Genomic DNA, 21,036 nt, shown 5'->3' on the forward strand with positions numbered 1-21,036 from the left:
GACAGAAACCAAGAGACTAGAAACTTTAAATAACAATGAAATCAAAAAATATTAATAATTTAAAGACGCAAAACACAGGACCATGACAGCAAGCCAGCTATTTAGCACTTACCTTTTCTTTAATGATGAACAACTTCTTGTTCTTCACCTCCCACACAGGTGATCTGCTCTGAAAGCTTTGTTTCCTTGCTGCAGTGTAACTGCTTTGAAGTGAGGGGTTCTCTACAAGCTACATGTAGATGTCCCCGAGCTGGAGCTCTGGAAACACATCGCTCCACTACTGTGTGCACATATTAGTGAAGGGTTCTCCCATTCCACCTTAACTATGAAACCTGACTTCAGTTCAGACTAATGCGTACTTCAATGACCTGTATCAATCAGCCGGTAGAGATGCGACCTTACCAAATGAGTTGTAGCCGTCCCTTGTTGCTGTCAGAGTAATGAAAACCTGACTGCAGCCAAAATAATTCGCGACATAGTCTCACACATTAAAATGTGCCACCACAAACTGTGACTGTCTGTGGTGTATTTCACAAAGACAGGCTGTCCAAAACCAGAATAGTTTGGTGTAAAGGGCACAGATTTACCAGTTTGGTTTTCAGTAAGTTAGACAGTCATACGTGTTCTTTGTTTTATGAAAAGTCCTTATTCACACTGTTTCTTTTGTTGTTTTCCCTTTAATCTTTATGAGAATTCTACTGTTCTTTTTAGTTTCCTTTCAAATGAATTAGATCCTTTACATGTTGCTGTTCAGTTTTTTTACTGGGATCCTCAGGATGCTCCCTTGTTTTACAGAGCTCCACTGCCCCCTGCAGGTAAACCATCAACACTACACTGGATCCTGCTGTAATCTGCAGCGCTGTGGTTCACTAGTCTATATGAAGCTTTCTGTTTGTGTTCATGAGCCTCTTCTTGCCTGCTTCTCCAACTTCCCTTTGCAGTTTCATTGCACTGCAGTGTTGAAAACAGTAAACCCAACAACACCTTCCTGTTGAATTAGCAGACCAAACTGCTGTTAAACATGTTTTTTCTCTAAGATTTACACAGTTTATAGAAAAATGCTGAAATAAACTTTCATGCTGTGTAGCCCTTCATCACATGCCATAACTTTTAGTGTCTTTAGTCCATGTTCACACATCACATCACGCATGATCTGATAGTTCCTGAGTAAGCACTCTTGGCTTCACATGAATGTGTTGGTCTTCTCACCTTTAGTGACTTTCTCTGGGTTGATGGAGAAAAAACATCTTGGCAAACAGAGAAGGGCACAATGACTATATTAATTTTATTGATAAGAACTTCACATTAATAATAGTATATAGTATATAAACGATAATAATTCATTATTGGAATTATTATTGTAAAGCTACAGTTACCAACTTGGCTCGACACTGGCAAAAAAAGAGGAGACTCCATAGACACAGCTTAGCTTGCTCAGTTTATTTAACAAAGAACTCAATAACGATGGCCTGAGTAATTATACCTGACTGTAAACACATGTACAACACACTGCAAGAAGACGCCTGTAACAAACAACATTACCGAGGTTGGCAAGCAGCTTACCAGAGAGTGAAGACCAGAGAGACTGCAGGATCTAGCTTTATACTCCGGTCACTTCCTTTTACTTATCCAAGAGCTTTTTTTCTTCATGTCACAAACCACCATCTAGACCGGGGTGGGCAATCTCAGTCCACGAGGGCCGGTGTCCCTGCAGGTTTTAGATCTCACCCTGGGTCAACACACCTGAATCACATGATTAGTTCGTTACCAGGCCTCTGGAGAACTTCAGGACATGTTGAGGAGCTAATTTAGCCATTTAAATCAGCTGTGTTGGTTCAAGGACACATCTAAAACCTGCAGGGACACCGGCCCTCGTGGACTGAGATTGCCCACCCCTGATCTAGACCATCTCCCTTCTCATACATGGACTTGGCTGTGTTCTTCTCTCCAGTAACTGCAACAGAAAACTTGTTCTGCCCTGGCTGCACAAGGACTGCTGCTGGACGAGGCTGTGGCAAGGCACCAACTGATGAGCTGCTGTCTTCAGGAGTATGACCTACATCTCAGTTTCCAGGCAGCGATGGCTTTTCAGGCTTGAACTGGCCTCAAAGTGCAAATCAGACTCCTCACTGAGCTAAAAATCCTCATTTGTCTCTGCCCCAACTGATTGTAAGGTTTCTTCAACAATGTCCTTTGTCATGTATTGAATGACAAGCAGGACCTGATGATTGCAGTCTGTAGAAATAAAAAATATTGGTTCAAAGTCCAAGGAAAAAAAGATAAAAGTAATTTTATATTTAGCAAAGTAACCCCTAAAATCACTACTAAAACCTGCATACACACACATATGTATACACATACATATATACATATACACACACGCTTGCAAAAGTATTCGGCCCCTTGAACTTTTCCACATTTGTCACATTACAGCCACAAACATGAATCAATTTTATTGGAATTCCACATGAAAGACCAACACAAAGTGGTGAACACGTGAGAAGTGGAACGAAAATCAGACATGATTCCAAACATTTGTTACAAATAAATAACTGAAAAGTGGGGTGTGTGTAATTATTCAGCCCAGATGATGGAAGAACCCAGTGTGATAGCAACCTTTGTTTTCTGTAATGTTAGAAGTATCATCCTCAGATACAGGAGAGACTGAACTTTTACATAATGATGGTATATTCAGTCCTACAGAAGGTTATATCATGAAAATATAAATTACTTTCTCTGGTTTCTCTGGTATGAATGACTCTGAGCTACTTTACGCTGTTAGCAAAAATCTGTGTGAAAGAATTCAAGATTATTTCTTTTAGCTCACCATACAAGTGAAGACCTTTGATTATTATTTAATGCTGTCAGAAAAAATATCATTTCCTCTTCATGCAGCTGACGATATTCAGTGTTTAAACAGCTACTGCAGATTCTTAAACACCAAACTGAGTTACTGTTCATGCTTTAATGATGTTCCATCCCTTTGACTTTTTGTCTTTATACATTTCCAGCACTAACTCAGAGCTTGATTCTGCTTGGGCTTGTCACTAGTGATGGGATTTCCAGCTCTTTTTAGAGAACCGGCTCTTCAGGTTGTTTTGTTGCTTTGATTAATTTATTATTAACAATAATATAAAATTATGCACAAAAGGAATTACTAATGTAAAAGTGGTTTTATTTATATATGTTTATATATAAATATATATATATATATATATATATATATATATATATATATATATATATATATATATACGGTGGCCCCTAGAGACAAAACACGTACAAACTCCAAAACACATTGCTAGCGTTAACTGAACTTCCAAAACAGAGCTACCTAGATGACTTAAATTACACAACTGAAAGCATGTGTGTATTGTTTGTGTATTTATACACAAGCATTCATATATATTCAAATTAAAAAAAAAATTCATTTACCTGTTACTACCACACACCAAATCTGGTCGTTGGTACTTCCTGGCTTGTGTAGCCACTAGGTAACAAAAGCTCAACACTGCCCCCTAGCATCCTGGAGCTCTTCTGTTGTGTTTTGTACGTGTTTTGAGTTTGTACGTGTTTTGTCTCTAGGGGCCACCATAAATATACTTTTATTTATTCACTCCACATAAAATGTAATAAATAAATCATATAATACAAAAACCAACTAGTCACAGTTCAACTTTTAACTATTTAAATTTTCAGCTTTTTCCTTTTTAACAAATTTAAAGTGAAACAACACAAAACACTGCAAACCACAACACAATTACATATAAATTAAAATATGAAAACAAAAAGAACATGCATATTCTCTGTCATATGGACCTATGGACATATGGATGTTGTTCTCTGAACACCATGCTGCCAACTTCAGGACTTCCTCTCTGTAGTCTTCCTCGTCTCCCTTTGAGATGAGTCCGAGTACTGTGGTGTCATCAGTAAACTTGATGATGAGATTATTGTTGTGGGTCGAACTGCAGTCGTGGGTATAGAGAGAATACAGGAGGGGGCTCAGCACACAGCCCTGTGGGGAGCCGTGCTCAGTGCGCAAGTGGAGGAGAGATGGGGGCGGAGTCTTACAGTCTGGGGCTGGTTTGTGAGAAAGTCTTTTATCCAGGCACATGTGAGAGGAGGGAGGCCAAGAGTGACCAGTTTGGTGATGACGATTTCCGCCATGATTGTATTAAAGGCTGAGCTATAGGCCACAGAAAGCATTCGGACGTAGCTCTGCCACTGCTCTAGGTGACTCAGCACAGAGTGGAGGGCTATGGCGATGGTGTCTTCTGTGGATCTGTTTGCGCGGTATGCAAACTGGTGGGGGTCTAATTCTGGGGGGAGGTAGTCCTTGATGTGCTGAAGGACTAGTCTCTCAAAGCATTTCATGATTACCGGCATGAGGGCCACAGGGCGATAATCGTTCAGGCTGATGATGGGAGACTTTTAGACAGATTTTGACAGGATGGGGTGGCTGCCTGATCCAGTGAGAGGTTGAAGATTCTGGTGAAGATGAGGGTGAGCTGGTGGGTACATGCTTTTAGCACCTTGCCAGGTACTCCGTCTGGACCTGCATCCTTCCTGGGTGTGCAAATCCCCTGCTGACGTGGCCTCAGGATGTCTAGAGGCAAGAATCAAGCGCACCCAAATGAGCGAATCAGTTGTCATGTGCGCATCACGCAGTGAGTGAGAGACGAAAGGCGCAGAGCATGGCAGTTGTAACGCAGTTTTGTGTGATTCCGTGTGCGTTAATGAAACAGTAAGTGTTATTACCTTTGACAGGTTAACTGGTATAATAACTGGTATAATAGTTATAGTTGTTTGTGCATGTTAAAGCTAACGTTATGCCTCGGTACACTGATATCATGTTAGTAGGTTTATTTAATTAATTTGCACTAAGTCAATAGCAGTGGCCTAAATCTCCTCCAAAAATTACATCCTGCAGTTAAAGGATTTTTCTGTTGTTTATTGTTTAGTTTAACTGTTGTTGCTTGCCACGTTCTTTCCTTAGTACTAGCAACTTGGAAGATATGAGGTATTTAGCCAACTTGTGGTCTTACAGCGACCCCTTGTGGCCATTGTAAAATATTGCTGTGTCTGAGTAGATGATGTGTTCTGATTGTTTCTTAGTTATCTTTGACCCTACTAATTATAGTATTACCTGTTTCTGTTTCCAGACAACCATAGTTGTAGTAGCTTATAGTCACCTATACTGCATCTGCTACAATTATAAGTTCATATCTGGCTGCATCACAGTTGGATTTATCATGGCAAGCCCTGCTGTAACCAGTTCTTCTGTGAAGCTTAATTAAAGACAGTGAACTAAACTCCTGGACTGCTGCAGTCTTTCTGACCGAAGACTTCTGCTTCAGCCCTGCTCCCATCCTCATCCTCACCTGGTTCCTGCACCGCTCCACTCACTGTAACAGAACACAATGTCAGACGTGTCCTGGGTCTGCCCCGGGGCCTCCCAGTGGGACATGCCCGGAACACCTCCGCATCACTGCAGCCGCAGCCCCAATCCGTCTGTCGATCTCCGGCTCCCTTCTCCCATCACTCGCGAACAAGACCCCAAGATACTTGAACTCCTCCACTTGGGGCAGGAACTCATCCCCAACCCGGAGTGGGCACTCCACCCTTTTCCGGCTGAGAACCATGGCCTCAGATTTGGAGGTGCTGATCCTCATTCCCACTGCTTCACACTCGGCTGCGAACCGCTCCAGTGCGATCTGGAGGCCCCCACCTGATGAAGCCAACAGAACCACATCATCCGCAAAAAGCGGAGATGAGATTCTGAGGCCACCAAAGTGAAAGCCCTCCGCCACTTGGCTGCGCCTAGAAATCCTGTCCATAAAAATTATGAACAGAACCGGTGACAAAGGGCAGCCCTGGCAGAGCCCATCACCCACCGGGAACGAGTCCGACTTATTGCCGGCAATGCGAACCAAGCTCTTGCAACGGTTGTATAGGGATCGAATGGCCCGTAGCAATGGGCCAGACACCCCATACTCCCGCAACACCTCCCACAGGACACCCCGAGGGACATGGTCGAATGCCTTCTCCAAGTCCACAAAACACATGTAGACTGGTTGGGCAAACTCCCATGCACCCTCAAGTATCCTTGAGAGGATAAAGAGCTGGTCCAGTGTTCCGCGACCAGGACGAAAACCGCATTGTTCCTCCTGTATCCGAGGTTCGACTAGCAGACGAACTCTCCTTTCCAACACCCTGGCATAGACTTTCCCAGGGAGGCTGAGGAGTGTGATCCCCCTGTAGTTGGAACACACCCTCCGGTCTCCCTTCTTAAAGATGGGGACCACCACCCCGGTCTGCCAGTCCAGGGGTACTGCCCCTGATCTCCACGCAACATTGTAGAGGCGTGTCAACCAGGACAGCCCTACAACATCCAGAGCCTTCAGGAACTCGGGGCGGACCTCATCAACACCAGGGGCTCTGCCACCAAGGAGTTGTTTAACTGCCTCAGTGACCTCGCCCCCAGAAATTGGCAGGTCATTCCCCTCATCCCCAGACTCTGCTTCCTCCTCGGAAGACGTGTCAGTGGGATTAAGGAGGTCCTCGAAGTATTCCTTCCACCGCCTGACAATTTTCTCAGTCGACGTCAGCAGCGCTCCACCAGCACTATACACAGTGCAGGTAGAGCACCGCTTTCCCCTCCTGAGACGCCTGATGGTTTGCCAGAATCTCTTCGAGGCGGTCCGAAAGTCTTTTTCCATGGCCTCTCCGAACTCCTCCCACACCCGAGTTTTTGCTTCAGCCACTGCCCGAGCCACATTCCGCTTGGCCTCCGGAGTCCCACAGGCTAACCAAGCCCGATAGGACTCCTTTTTCAGCCTGGTGGCTCCCTTCACCTCTGGTGTCCACCATTTGGTTCGGGGATTACCACCACGGCAGGCACCAACCACCTTGCGGCCACAGCTCAATGCAGCAGCTTCGGCAATGGAGACGCTGAACATGGTCCATTCGGACTCAATGTCCCCAGTCTCCCTCGGAATGCTGTTCAAGCTCTGCCGGAGGTGTGCGTTGAAGATCTTGCGGACTGGGGCCTCTGCTAGACGTTCCCAGCACACCCTCACCCTGGACCCTCACCGGGTCTGTCCAGCATCCTCCCCCGCCACCTGATCCAACTCACCACCAGGTGGTGATCAGTTGACAGCTCAGCCTCTCTCTTTACCCGAGTGTCCAGAACATATGGTCGCAGGTCTGGTGATACGATTACAAAATCGATCATCGACCTGCAGCCTAGAGCGTCCTGGTGTTTAGGATGCTCTAGGCCGTCCTAGAGTGTCCGAAATTTTAAATCATGCTTTTTATATGTTTTTATTTTTTTAATGTCTCTGTAAAGCACTTTAAATCACCTTGTTGTTGAATTGTGCTATATAAATAAACTTGCATTGCCTTGTCTTGCCTCTTAGTTCTTGGTTCTGTTCCCGTGGGTTCTCTAGTTTTAGGTTCCAGTGTTCAGTCTAGTTTCGTGTTCGTGATTTTGGTTTTATTGCAGTAATGTTTATTTCTCTGACGAGTCATCCCAGTGAATAAACGGCACTTGTTTACGAGTACTGCGTTTGGGTCCTCCATCCTGCCTGCTCCACAGCAAACGACGACTTAGGGGTGGGCGGTATAAACGGTATACGGTAGAAACAATATAAATTTGGCCAACAGTAGAGATTTTGACTAATACCGCTCTACCGCGATAGCGCATGTTGATGCCGTCATCAAGCTGCGCCTGTTTTGGTCAAAAGCATTGCAGTGGCTGCAAACAACATCATCATCACCAGGCAACAGTAATAGCAAAGAGACAAAGCACTTTTGGGGAATATGGGGAAAGCCAAAAACTGCACTTCCTCCACTTCCGTACCATTGATTCATTAATGCTGAATTCTCTCGCAGCTGCTATATTCCCATGTTGTTGCAGTATATTAATGACTAACCTCATATTGTGGATGGATTATCTCAGTTATCCTGATTGAAGTTTGGTCCGTTTACAGCATCCTGCCATTCAATTTCATTTGTCCCTAACCATCGGGAAACCTCACGTTAACTTTTATCGAGTGGAAAAAAGTTAGTGTTCATCCTCCAGCTTCACTGTGCTAATGTTATGCTAACATAGCTGTTTTGCTAGCGATCATGTAGGACATCATTATATACCAGCTAGCCCAACTTCAGTAACCCTACAAACGTCACTGCTGTTTAGTTTTCTGTCTTCATTTATGTTGGAAGTGATAGCAGAGCTGTATGTTTGAATTTTTTCAGAAATCTCTCAGAACATGGCATATCATGATTAGGTGGAAGCTAGCGAGCTAACTTCCGCTAACTTCCTGCTAACTTCTAACTCTAATGTAATAAATTCTGTTTTCATGGATGCCTGGGTGTGAAACTTAATTGTTACACCTGGTAAAGCAGCAACGCTGATCATTTGAATGAATTTAGACAGTTTTTAACTCTCAGTGATGCTGCAGTGTTCGTTTGACTTTGGGACCTGAAGCAGACGGCGTTTTGGACCCAGGCAGTGTTGCCAACTCCTCAGTAAGGAAAATTGCTATTGGCTGTCCTAAAAGTCGCTAGAAGTCGCTAAATGACGTCATGATCTAATTTGCATAATTGGTCATGCTAATATAATTGTAACCTAAGCTGTTGGAGAGAGAAATAACATCGTGGAAGAGACAAAGTGAGCAAAAAACGTCCTAAATGCATTTAGAATTAACAAATTAAATTTATTTTAGCAATTATTGTTTTCTAATGTCCTGCTCCTCTATCCGGGCTTCGACCGGCAAAAGTGACCCAAAATAGGCACTCTGGTGGAGTTACTTTATGTGTGTGTGTTTATAAGTAGTTTTAAACCTGATCCACAAAACAGCATAACAGTAAAAGAAGAACTGACTGCGTTACAGTCAGTGCGGGAGCAGCGGCTTCACTCATGCGCGGTTCATTTGCAGTTTGGACGCATAGGTGTGAACGTCTCCTGCAGCTGGGGGAGGACTATCCTCCGCCCGTGAGCGCTTTAGCACGGGTGAGGTGCCCACGGCAGCACCGCTGCTTGTTGAGAGTAAGAGCAACACGCTCTTTCACGTCAAAAAGTCGTCATAAATAAGTCTCCAATAACACCAGAAAAAGTTGCCAGATTTGTCGCTAGTCACTTTTTAGAAAAAAAAGTTGCTAAGGGGCCTGAAAACTCGCTAAATATAGCGACAAAGTCGCTAAGTTGGCAACACTGGACCCAGGTTACTCCGCAAGGCTCCAGACTACGGCAGCCGTAATACTCCATCAAGCGGTGCGGCTTCATAGCTTACCGAAGTCATACTAAAACATTTTTTGACAGATTTCTGCGCGCCGTGTAGCACATAAAATCAGTTCGAGGTCAGTAAGCACAACCAGAATTCATACATAAGGCACACTGGATTATAAGGGGCAGTGTCGATTTTTGAGAAAATTAAAGGATTTTAAGTGATCCTTATAGTGTGTAAAATACATTATATAGAAGAAAAGAATATATCGCGATATATATCGTTGCCGTACATGCTTCAAATTATACCATGATAGGGATTTTAGGCCAGATCACCCAGCCCTACTATGACTGCTCCGTGACAGCTACTATTTCCTCAGCTCAGCTTGACTTGACTTAATTTTTAGGGTTTTCCATTGGGATTGACCAGTTGTTGGCATCACTCAAGTAGTCATAAAAGCAACTCCCTCACAAAAATCAAAACCATAATTTTTGAAGCTCAGCAGCAAGTGCTGCACACAAACTAACACTATGGTCCCCGAGACTGAAAGAAAGCTGTAGACAAAGCAGCAGGTATGTTACTGCCTTGACATCCTCCATTGTTGTATTTTGTTTGTGCATCATATAAATGGGGGGTGGGAAAGAGGCTGAGACTGTGGCGATATATTCCTAACCATTTTGAAATTTTGGCCAATCATAGATGGTGCATGTTAAGTCTAATTGTTGAATGTTGTCATTGTGTTTCTTAAATTTGACAAGTCTGAGTTCAATCTATAGGATCAAGAGTCTTGTCTCTGACCACCTCTCCAGCCACTCTGGCTATGGCACTCAGGCTATGAGGAAGCTGCTCTTTGAAGGATTTTGGCTAAGGGACAGGTGAGGAGCTCCACCGCCTGGTTCTGACCAAACCTCTCCCTCGTTAGTGAGTTAAAGACCGGTTGAAGATGTTCTGTCTTGTGTTCTTCATGAGGAATAAGTCTCTAAACTAGCGGGCCTGTGGTAACACAGACCCAACAGCGCATAGAAGCAGAACTGAGTCCTCTGTTGGAGGGACAGTAACTGTGTGTGTATATGTAAGCATTTAAACACTGCAGAGAGTCAAATTAACAGTAACAGTATGTTATGTATGTATTTGTCTGCCATTGTAGAAATTCATTTCACCGAAACAATAACGTGGCGCACAGTGTGATGTCAAAAAAGGCGCACACCTTTGACGCTGCGTTTTCTCCGTTTTCCTCACGTAAATGCAAAAAGTGAGTTTTAAAAAATCTTCACCCTGGCAGGCATTTAAAAAACCTCCATTTTCAGTGACCGAAAACGCCGTTTACGTGTGGATGAAAGGTGCAAACGCATAGAAAAATCTGTGTTTTCAAAAATACCCGTGTAGGTGTGGACGCAGCCTCAGTGAAAATCAGTCAGTGTTTTAGAAGGAAGAAGAGAAATATAACAGCCTTTCATTCCTAATGTGTGGTGTAGTAAACAATTTGTGCTGCTTTTGCCCTTTGTCATCTTTCTGGTTACATATTTTACGATAATCGTGTTCCTTTTGTCAAAGTGTAGAAATCTAACATTTAAACACTGCAGAGAGTCAAATTAACAGTAGCAGTATTTTGTCTAAGTGCGCCATTGTAGAAATTCGTTTTCCTCACGTAAATGTTAAAGTGAGTTTTAAAAAATCTCCATTTTCAGTGACCGAAAACGCCGTTTACGTGTGGATGAAAGGTGCAAACGCATAGAAAAATCTGTGTTTTCAAAAATACCCGTGCAGCCTCAGTGAAAATCAGTCAGTGTTTTAGAAGGAAGAAGAGAAATATAACAGCCTAATGTGTGGTGTAGTAAACAATTTGTGCTGCTTTTGCCCTTTGTCATCTTTCTGGTTACATATTTTACGATAATCGTGTTCCTTTTGTCAAAGTGTAGAAATTTAACATTGGCATAGATAAAGTTCTTCTTTGTATGTGGATTTGTGACGCTTCTTCTCCTTTTACCCAAGTAATATTCATAATCTAGGTAAAACAGAAGTAAACCTTATAATTACCTGCTAAAATGTGTTCTGATGTGTTCTTCTATCTGTAGAAGAACTTTAGATTTGTCCATTATTGGAAGATCAGCTCCTTCGGTGTGTAGGTCCGTATTTGTCAAGGATCATTTTTTCCAAATCTCAAATACTTGTTAACTAAACATTTATGAATCTAAATGTACATATAATAAATAATTGTTTGGCCAACCTTGCTTAAACAATAGTGAGGCTTAGGGGCCCAGATGTCAAATGGGATTAGGCTTACATCCATGGAAGCGGAAAAAGAATTGGATTATTAGGATTTTCCGAGCCTGTCAGTGTCAGTTTCTCTCTCATGGCTTGGGGGAACTCTTTTGATGACGTTTGATGTCAGAGCAAATGTTGATGAATAGTTACCTACGTCACAACTACTATGGGGTTTCCTCCCAGTGGGCTGACTATTCCTTTGCACACAGACGACCTATCACTGGCTCTGTCTGCTTTATCTTTCCGAGCCCTGCAATAAGCCCTACATGAGCCGTGTTCTGACGCACCACATGTCGCATGATATCAAGCCTCCACTGATGTATTGTTCACTAACAGTGACAATGTTACCAGCACAAGCATAGACTAAGGAAAATTTCATATTGTGCACGCACACAGACATGTTTGTGTGTATTGTTATTGGGGGCTAAATGAATGAGGAGGGACTATCAGCATTTATGTCTGCGGTCACAAAGACAAAATACTGCAAGTACATAATAATCAGTCTAATCTGATAAAAACTGCTTCAAAGGTTGGGCACCATTCCCCCAAAATACAAGTCAAAACATTACTGCTTCATTCAGGAGCAATGCTTCTGCGTCACCATGCTAACTGGACAAGTCAAAAAGAAACAGCTGGAGTTACAGTCAGGGGAAAAACAATGATTTGAACCCCAGCTGATGTTGTAACTTTGCCCTCTAACAAAGAAATGCTCAGTCTATATAACTGAACAGTGACAGACGGGACAACAACCAAAAACTCCAGAACAATGTACTTTTAAAAAAATCACCTTTGGAGTTTTGCATTAAAACGTAGGTGAAGCTGATCATTGCAGTGAGTAATCAGCCTGCTGTATATGAAAATAGATACTAACAGACGCCTAGCTTGGCTAACTGATTGTTTATCACTGCTTTAATGATTCTGATAGTAAAAATACACCCTGAGTGTCAGGAATCAAGTGATCCCCTATCAGAAAGCACCTGGTGACAGTGGGAAGGAAAAACTCCTTTTCAACAGGAACAAACCAGGCTCAGGGAGGGGCGGGGCCATCTGCCATGATGGGTTGAAATCTGAGACGAGCAAGAAAATGAACCATCATGAAAGGACAGGACCCACACAGCATGCAGAAGACGTGGCTTATTTTTAGAAGTCGCACCAATGGCTAGCAAAGCTGCACTGAAAGAAAGCATTAATCACGGCAGCACATAAGGCAAGACCCCAGGTGCAGGCTGTGCAAAGATGCCCCTGAGACAATCCAGCGCATAACAGCAGGGTGCAAGATGCTGGCAGGCAGGACATACGTGGAACGCCATAACCAAGTGGCCTGAAGCTGCAGGTTTTGTCACTCTCCATCCAAACTTCACTGAATCAGCAGCAAAAGAAGGTCCAAGCTACGCTTCACGTTTGATAAACATCATCATGAATTGACTCTGACTTTGGCTGTTTTACTTCCACCAGGATAAAATCACACTTCGTGCACTCTCTCTCTCCGTGTACTTCAAGAACGGTTTCTCATCTCAAATCTCTGTTTTCTGCATTATTCGCTTGCTTGTTATGCACCAGTCTACCGTTGTTTACAGCGCTGTCGGACGCTGTTTTGTTTATGTTTTGTTTTGTTATTTCAAAAATGACCTCCAACAAGAAACGTGTTAAAATGATGCCAAACTACAAACTGCTCAGCTGTGTCTGTACCTTTGCTCTGCTTCACTTCAGCAGCATCAGCTAAAGTGACAGAGAGAATCATATGTTGATGGTTTCCTTCAGTTTTTGATCTGCTGCTGAATATTTTCAGTTACAGTCCTAGTATACGGCAACATGAGTGGCCAGTGTGGCTCAGAAGTCTGAAAGTCTCTTTCTGATGTCTTTGTTTATTATTTACTGTGTTTCTGTGTGCTTGCGTGTTCCTCTTTGTTTTCTGTCACAATGTATTTTATTGATATCCCAGTTTGTGTTCTTCTACGGCATCTATGACTCACAGGCAGATATGACAGCAGGTGGTGCGTGATGTAATACGGGCCACATATAAGTGTGTTCTCTGTGTGCTGACTCTACCTGAGGACAAAGCAAAATTAGGAAACATTGCAAACTGGACCCCCGCTGGGTTTTGAGGTGTTTCAAGATGTCTAAATATGCACACTGAAAATGTTTACCGGGCGTTAGAGAGTGCAGGAGCTAAGGTATTGTCTTTATGATAATTCTCTGATCACTGAAGATTTTATCACCAGGTTTTATTCACACTAACTAAACATTCAGTTGGATAAGCACAACACAATCGTTGTGTACTTCTATGACTGGTAGGTAGAGTATGTCATCACCAAGGTCCAAGCTCCCACTTCTTCTGTATGGGATCCTCCTGTGCAGCTCCTCTGCTCCGCTTCCAGTTATCAGCCGGACGAGACAAACGGTACGAAGTGCCGGATCGCTGGTTTCACCCAGCAGCAACATCTGGGACAAGAGGGAAGTGACAGCGAAAGACGGAGAATACCTGCTGGGCATAAAGAGACTGAGAAGGCTTTACTGTAACGTGGGCATTGGTTTCCACATTCAGGTCTTACCCAATGGGAAGATCACGGGCGTGCACAATGAAAACAGATACAGTAAGTAATTTTTCCTTTCCCTGATTCATCACCTTTATCATTTGTTGCTATGATAAGAACAAATATAAAGACCCAACTATCTCTAAGTCAAAGTTTGGTCGAGTGATTTCTGGATTGAGGAGACTGCTTGTTGCATGCAAACATACTGTACATTATTATATTCTTCTGTTTTGTATCTCTACATCAAAAGATAAGAAATCATGCAGTTGCATTATGTTAATAAATAGCTGGAAAAAATAAATAAATAAAAGAATTCCTGCTGACACTCAGAAAAATAAAGTCAGGTTTGCAATAAACTTGAAAACAATGGCCAGCAGGGGGCGGGTTTTCTGCCAAAAGTCTAATTATGTTGTCTATAAGAAAATCATTGGAATCACTGACACGTGTTATTTAATAAATGTTTGTAAATTATTCTCCAATAATGAGGAAATTGTTTGTCAGTCTGTCAGTCAGATCAGCGGCTGCAGAAATATGAAACAAACCCAGAAGTCGACGTGATTTCATGTTCAAATGTTCCCAGAACACTTTAGAGTTCAGGAGGCAGAGCGACACATGCTAAAGTGTCCTCTAACAAAATACCCCAAAATGAATCTGTGCATGTGTGTGAATAATACATTAATGCCTGTGTTAGTGCTTGCAGTGAAAAGCACTTTAAGTTTTCAGTTAAAGTAGAAAAGTTTGTTCACTGGCCTCCAGATGTTGCCTCACAGAACAGAGCAGAGCCTTTAACCCAGAGCCCCATTTATAAACCAGGCTTATAATTAGTTTTGAATTCAAACATGATCTTTGCAGTAAACTGTGAGTAAATAGATATTTATAAAACGTATCTGATCTGATCTCAAAAGCAAAGTGATCTTCCTGCTAGGTTGACGCTGCTGTTTGGAACAGTTACAGGATGAATGGATGAATGATCAAACACTTGATTGGAGTTATGGGGCACAGACTCAGTAATGACTGCACTGATGTGTTTGTGCATTATAAGCTTTTCATCTGACCACCTTTTTGGGCTCAGAGGTTTTGTGTTTGTTGTTTGTCTGATTGATATGAGGAGTTCTTCTGGTGACAACACACAGAATCCAAAAGAAGGAAAACACAGCCTGATACTTCAGGTGAATCATACGAGAAAATAAATGATCTAAAACTTGCAGCAACATGGAGAGAAGAAGAATGTGCATGTCTCTACGTATAGTAGTGACATATAAACACATGCAGGAGATGGAGTTTATGAAGCGTCTCCTTAGCCTTCATGATATGAGAGGTCAGTGCTACAGGCCTGCAGCCCCTGGATGCTTCTTCTAAGGCACTGGGACCAGCCACGTCATTTTCCAAAGCACTGGGAGTCTCTGGAGTTGCTGTGGAGGCTGACGCTGTAGAGGTGACAACTAACACAGGCCTTCAGCACAGATGCTGTTTATGTGAACAAACTGAAATCAGATAATCAAATCAAAATAACAAAGTGCATATTTGTTTTTGTGTCGTGGAAATGGAGAAATATTTTATAAGAATGAGCCTTCAGTGTAAGTGTGTCTGGATTAACGCCATTGTTCATGTCACAAACACAAACTTTCAAAAGAAGGCCGTGTCGACCCATTAGGGTGGAGAACGTGCCAGGCTCCAACCCTAAAACAGAAAGATTATATTAAAGTATGGTCGTTGTTTTCTATGTTGTTTTTATGGGTTTTTCAAGTTTCATTATATGACATGAAGCATTTCACTAAGAAACATAAACATACAGGAGCTAATCTTCTGCAGATATGCAGCACCTGATGACTTTACTAAGCATTAGCAACTTGTTCTTCTCATGTTTCTCTCCAGCCCTGCTAGAAATTTCTCCGGTGGAGAGAGGAGTGGTGACTCTCTACGGGGTGAGAAGCGGTCTCTTCGTTGCTATGAATGACAAAGGGAAGCTCTACGGCTCGGTAAGAACCTTTAACTGCTGTCGTTGTTGCACACGGGGGCTTGTGATGCGTGCATATGTTCATGCTGTAACCCTCCACCAGCCACTGCTCACTGACATTTGTAATAAATTTAATAAGTGGAAATGTTTTTGAAACGACGTCTTCAGTCTCAGCTGACTGCAGGTTTCAATCTTATAAACAGACATTTGCATAATGACTGAAACCAGCCCACTGAGGGAACAATGGGCTGGGAGCTCAGTTTCATGATCATTAATATAATTGTCATGATCAACAACCACTGATCAACGGTCCCATTCACAGAGTTGGGGAATGGCTGCAATCACAGCATCGATTCAGAGATGGTCGTTCCCTTTTCACGTAAATGGCCTCCTTGACTCCGCCCTCAAACCAGCGTTCCTCCCTGTCCAGGATGTTACATCCTCATCATTGAAAGAGTGTCCACTGGCCTGTAGGTGTGAATAGACTGCAGAGTCCTGGCCTGACGAGGTGGCTCTGCTGTGTTGTGCCATCCTCTTCGCCAGAGGTTGTTTGGTTTCCCCGATGTATCAATCCTGCCAATCCTCCTGCACTTAACAGTTACACTATGTTACTCTGTTTGGGTCGGGGGACCGGATACTTGGGGTGGACCAATTTTTGGGGGGGTTTAAAAGCCACAGAGATGTAGTGTTTATTAAAAATGCGTCTCAACTGCTCCGATACTCCTGACACGTACGGGATCACTACAGGTTTTCTCTTGGGCAGCAGTTGTCCTTCTCTCCTGGATCAGCTGGAGCTTTCTTTAGGAGCCTTCCAGCTTTGACAAAAGTCCAGCAGGGATAACCTCATTTACTCAGGTACATCAGGTAAATAAGGGTACATCTGTCACCATCTTACATAATGCTGTGATTGCAGCCATTCACCATAATTATGATTAAGGAACTGACCTCCCAGCCCATTGTTCCTTCAGTGGGCTGGTTTCAGTCATTATGCAAATGTCCTGTTTATAAGGTTGAAACCTGCAGTCAGCTGAGACTGAAGACGTCACCTGATGATGATGAAACGTTTCTCCCACAAACGCTACGTCCAGATGAACTTTTGGAGGTTTCCTTATCTGGATGATTGAGCATCAAGACATTTGTAAATGCAGTTTGTGTTAAATTGTGCTGAACTTAATGCTGAAACAAAGCGTGTCTTATTTGTGCCTAATGTGGTTGTGATAGTTGCTCTCAGGCTTGTTCATTTATCTGGAATATCAAATTCAGTTAAATCTAAAATCTTAAAATTAAGACAGTAGTTTGATTCAAATTTATAAGAAGTAAAAGAGTGATTAGCTAAACATAAGTTAGACACACACCTAATCACCTGTATATATGTTGTCCTATATGTACACATTTATACAGACCTGCATGCACAACTAAAGATTGCTTCAGTCGTGTCTTAATGTGCATACGACTGAACTTTCCGAGCACAGGAAAATAATACTCCAAAAAGCTGCTTCAGTCAATAAGCTGTGAGGCTGATATCAGAAATAAACCTGCTCTAGCTGCTCACACACTGTGCAGAAGCAGAAACCTGACACATGCCGGAGGACAGAAGCAGGCACCGTGGGGTGCAGCTGATCACAGCAGTTCACAGGGACGTGTTTCTGCTCGGTTTGTGGTGGACGTGCAGAAATATATTTGCTTTATGTTTCTTTTCTTTACTGTCTTTGTTCGGTGCTGAAGGCGTGCATGTAGACATTGTGACATCAGATCACAATAAGCTTTCTAATCATCAGTGTTTGTGCCACTGATGGCAGCTGGAACTCTAACCCAGCGTTTGCACTGACAGTGGTTTACACTGTTTGGATGAATTCAGTTGCATTGGAGGCTTTTCCAGCAGCAACATCTCAGCTGGATTCCAGTCTGGACTTTGACTGCACCACTCGAAAACCTTTTTTTACTTACATATCAATGTACTTGTTTTTATGTATTGGAGCTAGGGATGGGTATCGTTTAGGTTTTATCCGATACCGGTGCCAAACTGGTACTTTTGAAACGGTACCAGTGCTTAAGTGGTGCTCAAACCGGTGCTTAAAGAATGGAAGAAACACAAACTTTGTCCTAAAACCTCTCATGTTTAACTGTTTTCCACTTTTTCTTTGGTCATTTTAGCCTTTTTGTCCAGGGTGAAGGGAGTATCTGCCATCAAACAAGAAGACAGCCGCATGTAGCTATGATGGTGTTTGCTAGTTCACCTTACATGCATTAATGTAATAACGTGGTTAGCCTACTCAACGTAAATTACACACGAACAACATTAAGCTACTCACGCAGTAGCTTAATGTTGTATCAGCTTAAAGCACTTGTTGCAGCTGCTGAGTTTTTTGCTGTGAAGTACAGCCAGACTTTGACCGCTTCGCCTTGGGCATTTTTAATCTGTAGCTCTGCTCTAAAAGAACGTACGTACCTGGACCCGCCTACTATCCTCGGAAACCTAAAATGATTGGCTAGAATCTAAAGTGTATCACAGCTCAGGGGAAAAAGCACCGAAATGTGCGCTGCTTTTCGGTCTGGTTACTACCGTTTATGACATATCCGGTGCCATCATGGCACCGGATACCGGTACCCATCCCTAATTGGAGCCTTTCAGATGTGGACTTGATGTGTGTGTTGGATTATTGTCATTCTGCAGAAACGCTGCCCTGAACTGATGGGGGTATTGTCCATGTTTCTGGCAGAAAACAGAATTTGTGACTCCATCGATAAGCAACTCCTCCTGGTCCTGAAGGAGCAGAGAAGCTCCCGACTATCATAATAACACCACTGTGTTTGACTGTTGGTACGGTGCTCTTATTACAAAAGAGTGGAAAACAATTCATTTTAGATTTATGCAAACCTACCAAAAAGTTAAACTTTTGTTTCATCAGTCTTCAGAATGTTTTTTGAACGGCTTGGAAATAATTGTGTATAATAACTCCTGTGGACCTGAGGAACGTGACGTCTGCAGCTCTTTAAAGCTTGTTCTAAGTACTTTTGTGACATCTTTAGTGACTCCTTAATACACTATGGAGTGATTCTGATTCTGACTTTGGCTCTTCTTCCTAAGTGTGTGTGGTGATGCGGTGACACATCCAAACTTGTATTATGTACAGATGTTTGAGCTGATGGTCTACCTGTGTGAAGTCGTGAAAATCCAAAATGAATTCAAACTTGTCTTTTAAAATCATCAAAACAGAAAGCTGTACACTTGTTCCACCCTGTGAAAGAATAATTCACTCTTACTCTCGATGAAACCTCAGACACACACTGAGGAGTTCTCACACCCAGGCTGGTTGTCCTGTGGGAGCTGCTGCATCAACATGACTGCACAGAAACAGGAGCACACAGACTAAACGCTGTAAAATCGTTCGTGTTTCTAACGTTTCACCTTCCTCTTCCTCTCAGGGACACTACAACGATGAATGCAAGTTCAAGGAGAATATCCTGGCCAACAACTACAACGCCTATGAGTCCGCTGCGTACCCTGGCATGTACATCGGCCTCAGTAAAATGGGCAAAAGCAAAAGAGGCAACCGGGTCACACCCAAAATGACCATGACACACTTCCTTCCCAGAATATGAATTATGATGTGAAAACGCTCGACAGTGTAGACTGAAGTGAAGGGCTCCAACTGACATTTTGTGTTGTCCGTTCTACAGTGAACGATGCTGCAAACTGAGACGCAGTTTAAAAACCAGAGTAAACGCCGTGAGATTAACCCGACTGTGAACTCAAATACACGAAACTAATCACCTGAATTTACCTCAAAACTACCAGATATAGTGACAAGTCATGAAGTTCATCCTGATGAATAAATTCAATTGTTTTAACCCCTTTTTTAAATATGTCCATGTATAATGAATATCAATCGGAGTTTTTGAGGACTAAGTCATGACGGTCGTGAATCGCTCTGTGAAAAACATCACTGACATTAAACATTTGAACAGTTTGGTGCAACTGAAAATTCCCCAGTTTGTGCTTAAAAAACATCAAACATCAAACCAAAACTGAGCTCTTCTCCTCTGGAAACTCCACCATACCAGTTACTACATACTACACCACACAACAAACTGCATGCATACTACACCACACAACAAACTGCATGCATACTACACCACACAACAAACTGCATGCATACTACACCACACAACATACTGCATGCATACTACACCAGACAACATACTGCATGCATACTACACCACACAACATACTGCATGCATACTACACCACACAACATACTGCATGCATACTACACCAGACAACATACTGCATGCATACTACACCAGACAACATACTGCATGCATACTACACCACACAACATGCTGCATGCATACTACACCACACAACATGCTGCATGCATACTACACCACACAACATACTGCATGCACACGACACCAGTGGTTCCTCCCAGCCTGGATGTGTGGAAGAGACGGATCCACAGCAAAACGTTGCTGATTGCTGGTTTGAACGGTCAACTGTCAGTGTCTGATGTTTGCACTTAAGGAGTGTTTTAGTTTTTTTGAACACTATTATAACACACTACTGCTAAATATTGGCTGTATATTGATTGTAATGTAAACTGTAATTTGGTTAAACTGGCGCACGCCCCTTGAAATGTATTTATGTTACATATTCTAAAGTGTTACATTTATGACACATTGTTTATCTTATTATTCATGGAGTTCTAAGCTTTGTGTGAATAAATGCGCATCTCGTTTTTAAATATGTTTATGGTCTCATTATAAATATTAAGTAGTCAAACCTAATCAATCATCTGCAGTAGAGAAGCTTGATTGAAACTTGAATAAAAGACACACTGAGCTGGTTCGAAGTTGAAAACCAAAGCACTAAGAGCACGAGAGGATTGTGTGGTCGATTGTGTAGAAAGTGAAGGCTTCAGCTCGGGATTCCAGCAGGTCAATGCTGCACGAGTGGGAAAGCACACTGGTGGCAGCAGCAGCAACATGCTGATGATGTTTACCTGCTGCAAGAGTGACGAGGAATGTGAGAAGGAGACATGCCGCTGGT

At 42.7% G+C, this 21,036-nt stretch overlaps 1 protein-coding gene across 1 annotated transcript; it reads left to right on the forward strand.

Annotated features, from left to right (window-relative positions):
• Nucleotides 1–13,797: 13,797 nt before the first annotated feature.
• LOC102796817 (fibroblast growth factor 4-like) lies at nt 13,798–19,589 on the forward strand. The gene is made up of 3 exons (XM_087852049.1): nt 13,798–14,089; nt 15,905–16,008; nt 19,413–19,589. Exons 1-3 carry the CDS (start codon nt 13,798–13,800, stop codon nt 19,587–19,589), a joined length of 573 nt encoding a protein of 190 aa, XP_087708175.1.
• Nucleotides 19,590–21,036: the final 1,447 nt, after the last annotated feature.

This window comes from Neolamprologus brichardi, chromosome 2 (genome assembly GCF_056152115.1).
Source record: "Neolamprologus brichardi isolate AB-2024 chromosome 2, ASM5615211v1, whole genome shotgun sequence".
Taxonomy (NCBI): domain Eukaryota; kingdom Metazoa; phylum Chordata; class Actinopteri; order Cichliformes; family Cichlidae; genus Neolamprologus; species Neolamprologus brichardi.

Excerpts from the sequence above, each read along its gene's own strand:
- LOC102796817 (XM_087852049.1), top strand. The coding sequence starts at position 13,798 with ATGTCATCACCAAGGTCCAAGCTCCCACTTCTTCTGTATGGGATCCTC. Across the intron at positions 14,090-15,904 it reads GCACAATGAAAACAGATACA|CCCTGCTAGAAATTTCTCCG; the intron begins GTAAGTAATTTT and ends GTTTCTCTCCAG. Across the intron at positions 16,009-19,412 it reads AAGGGAAGCTCTACGGCTCG|GGACACTACAACGATGAATG; the intron begins GTAAGAACCTTT and ends TCTTCCTCTCAG.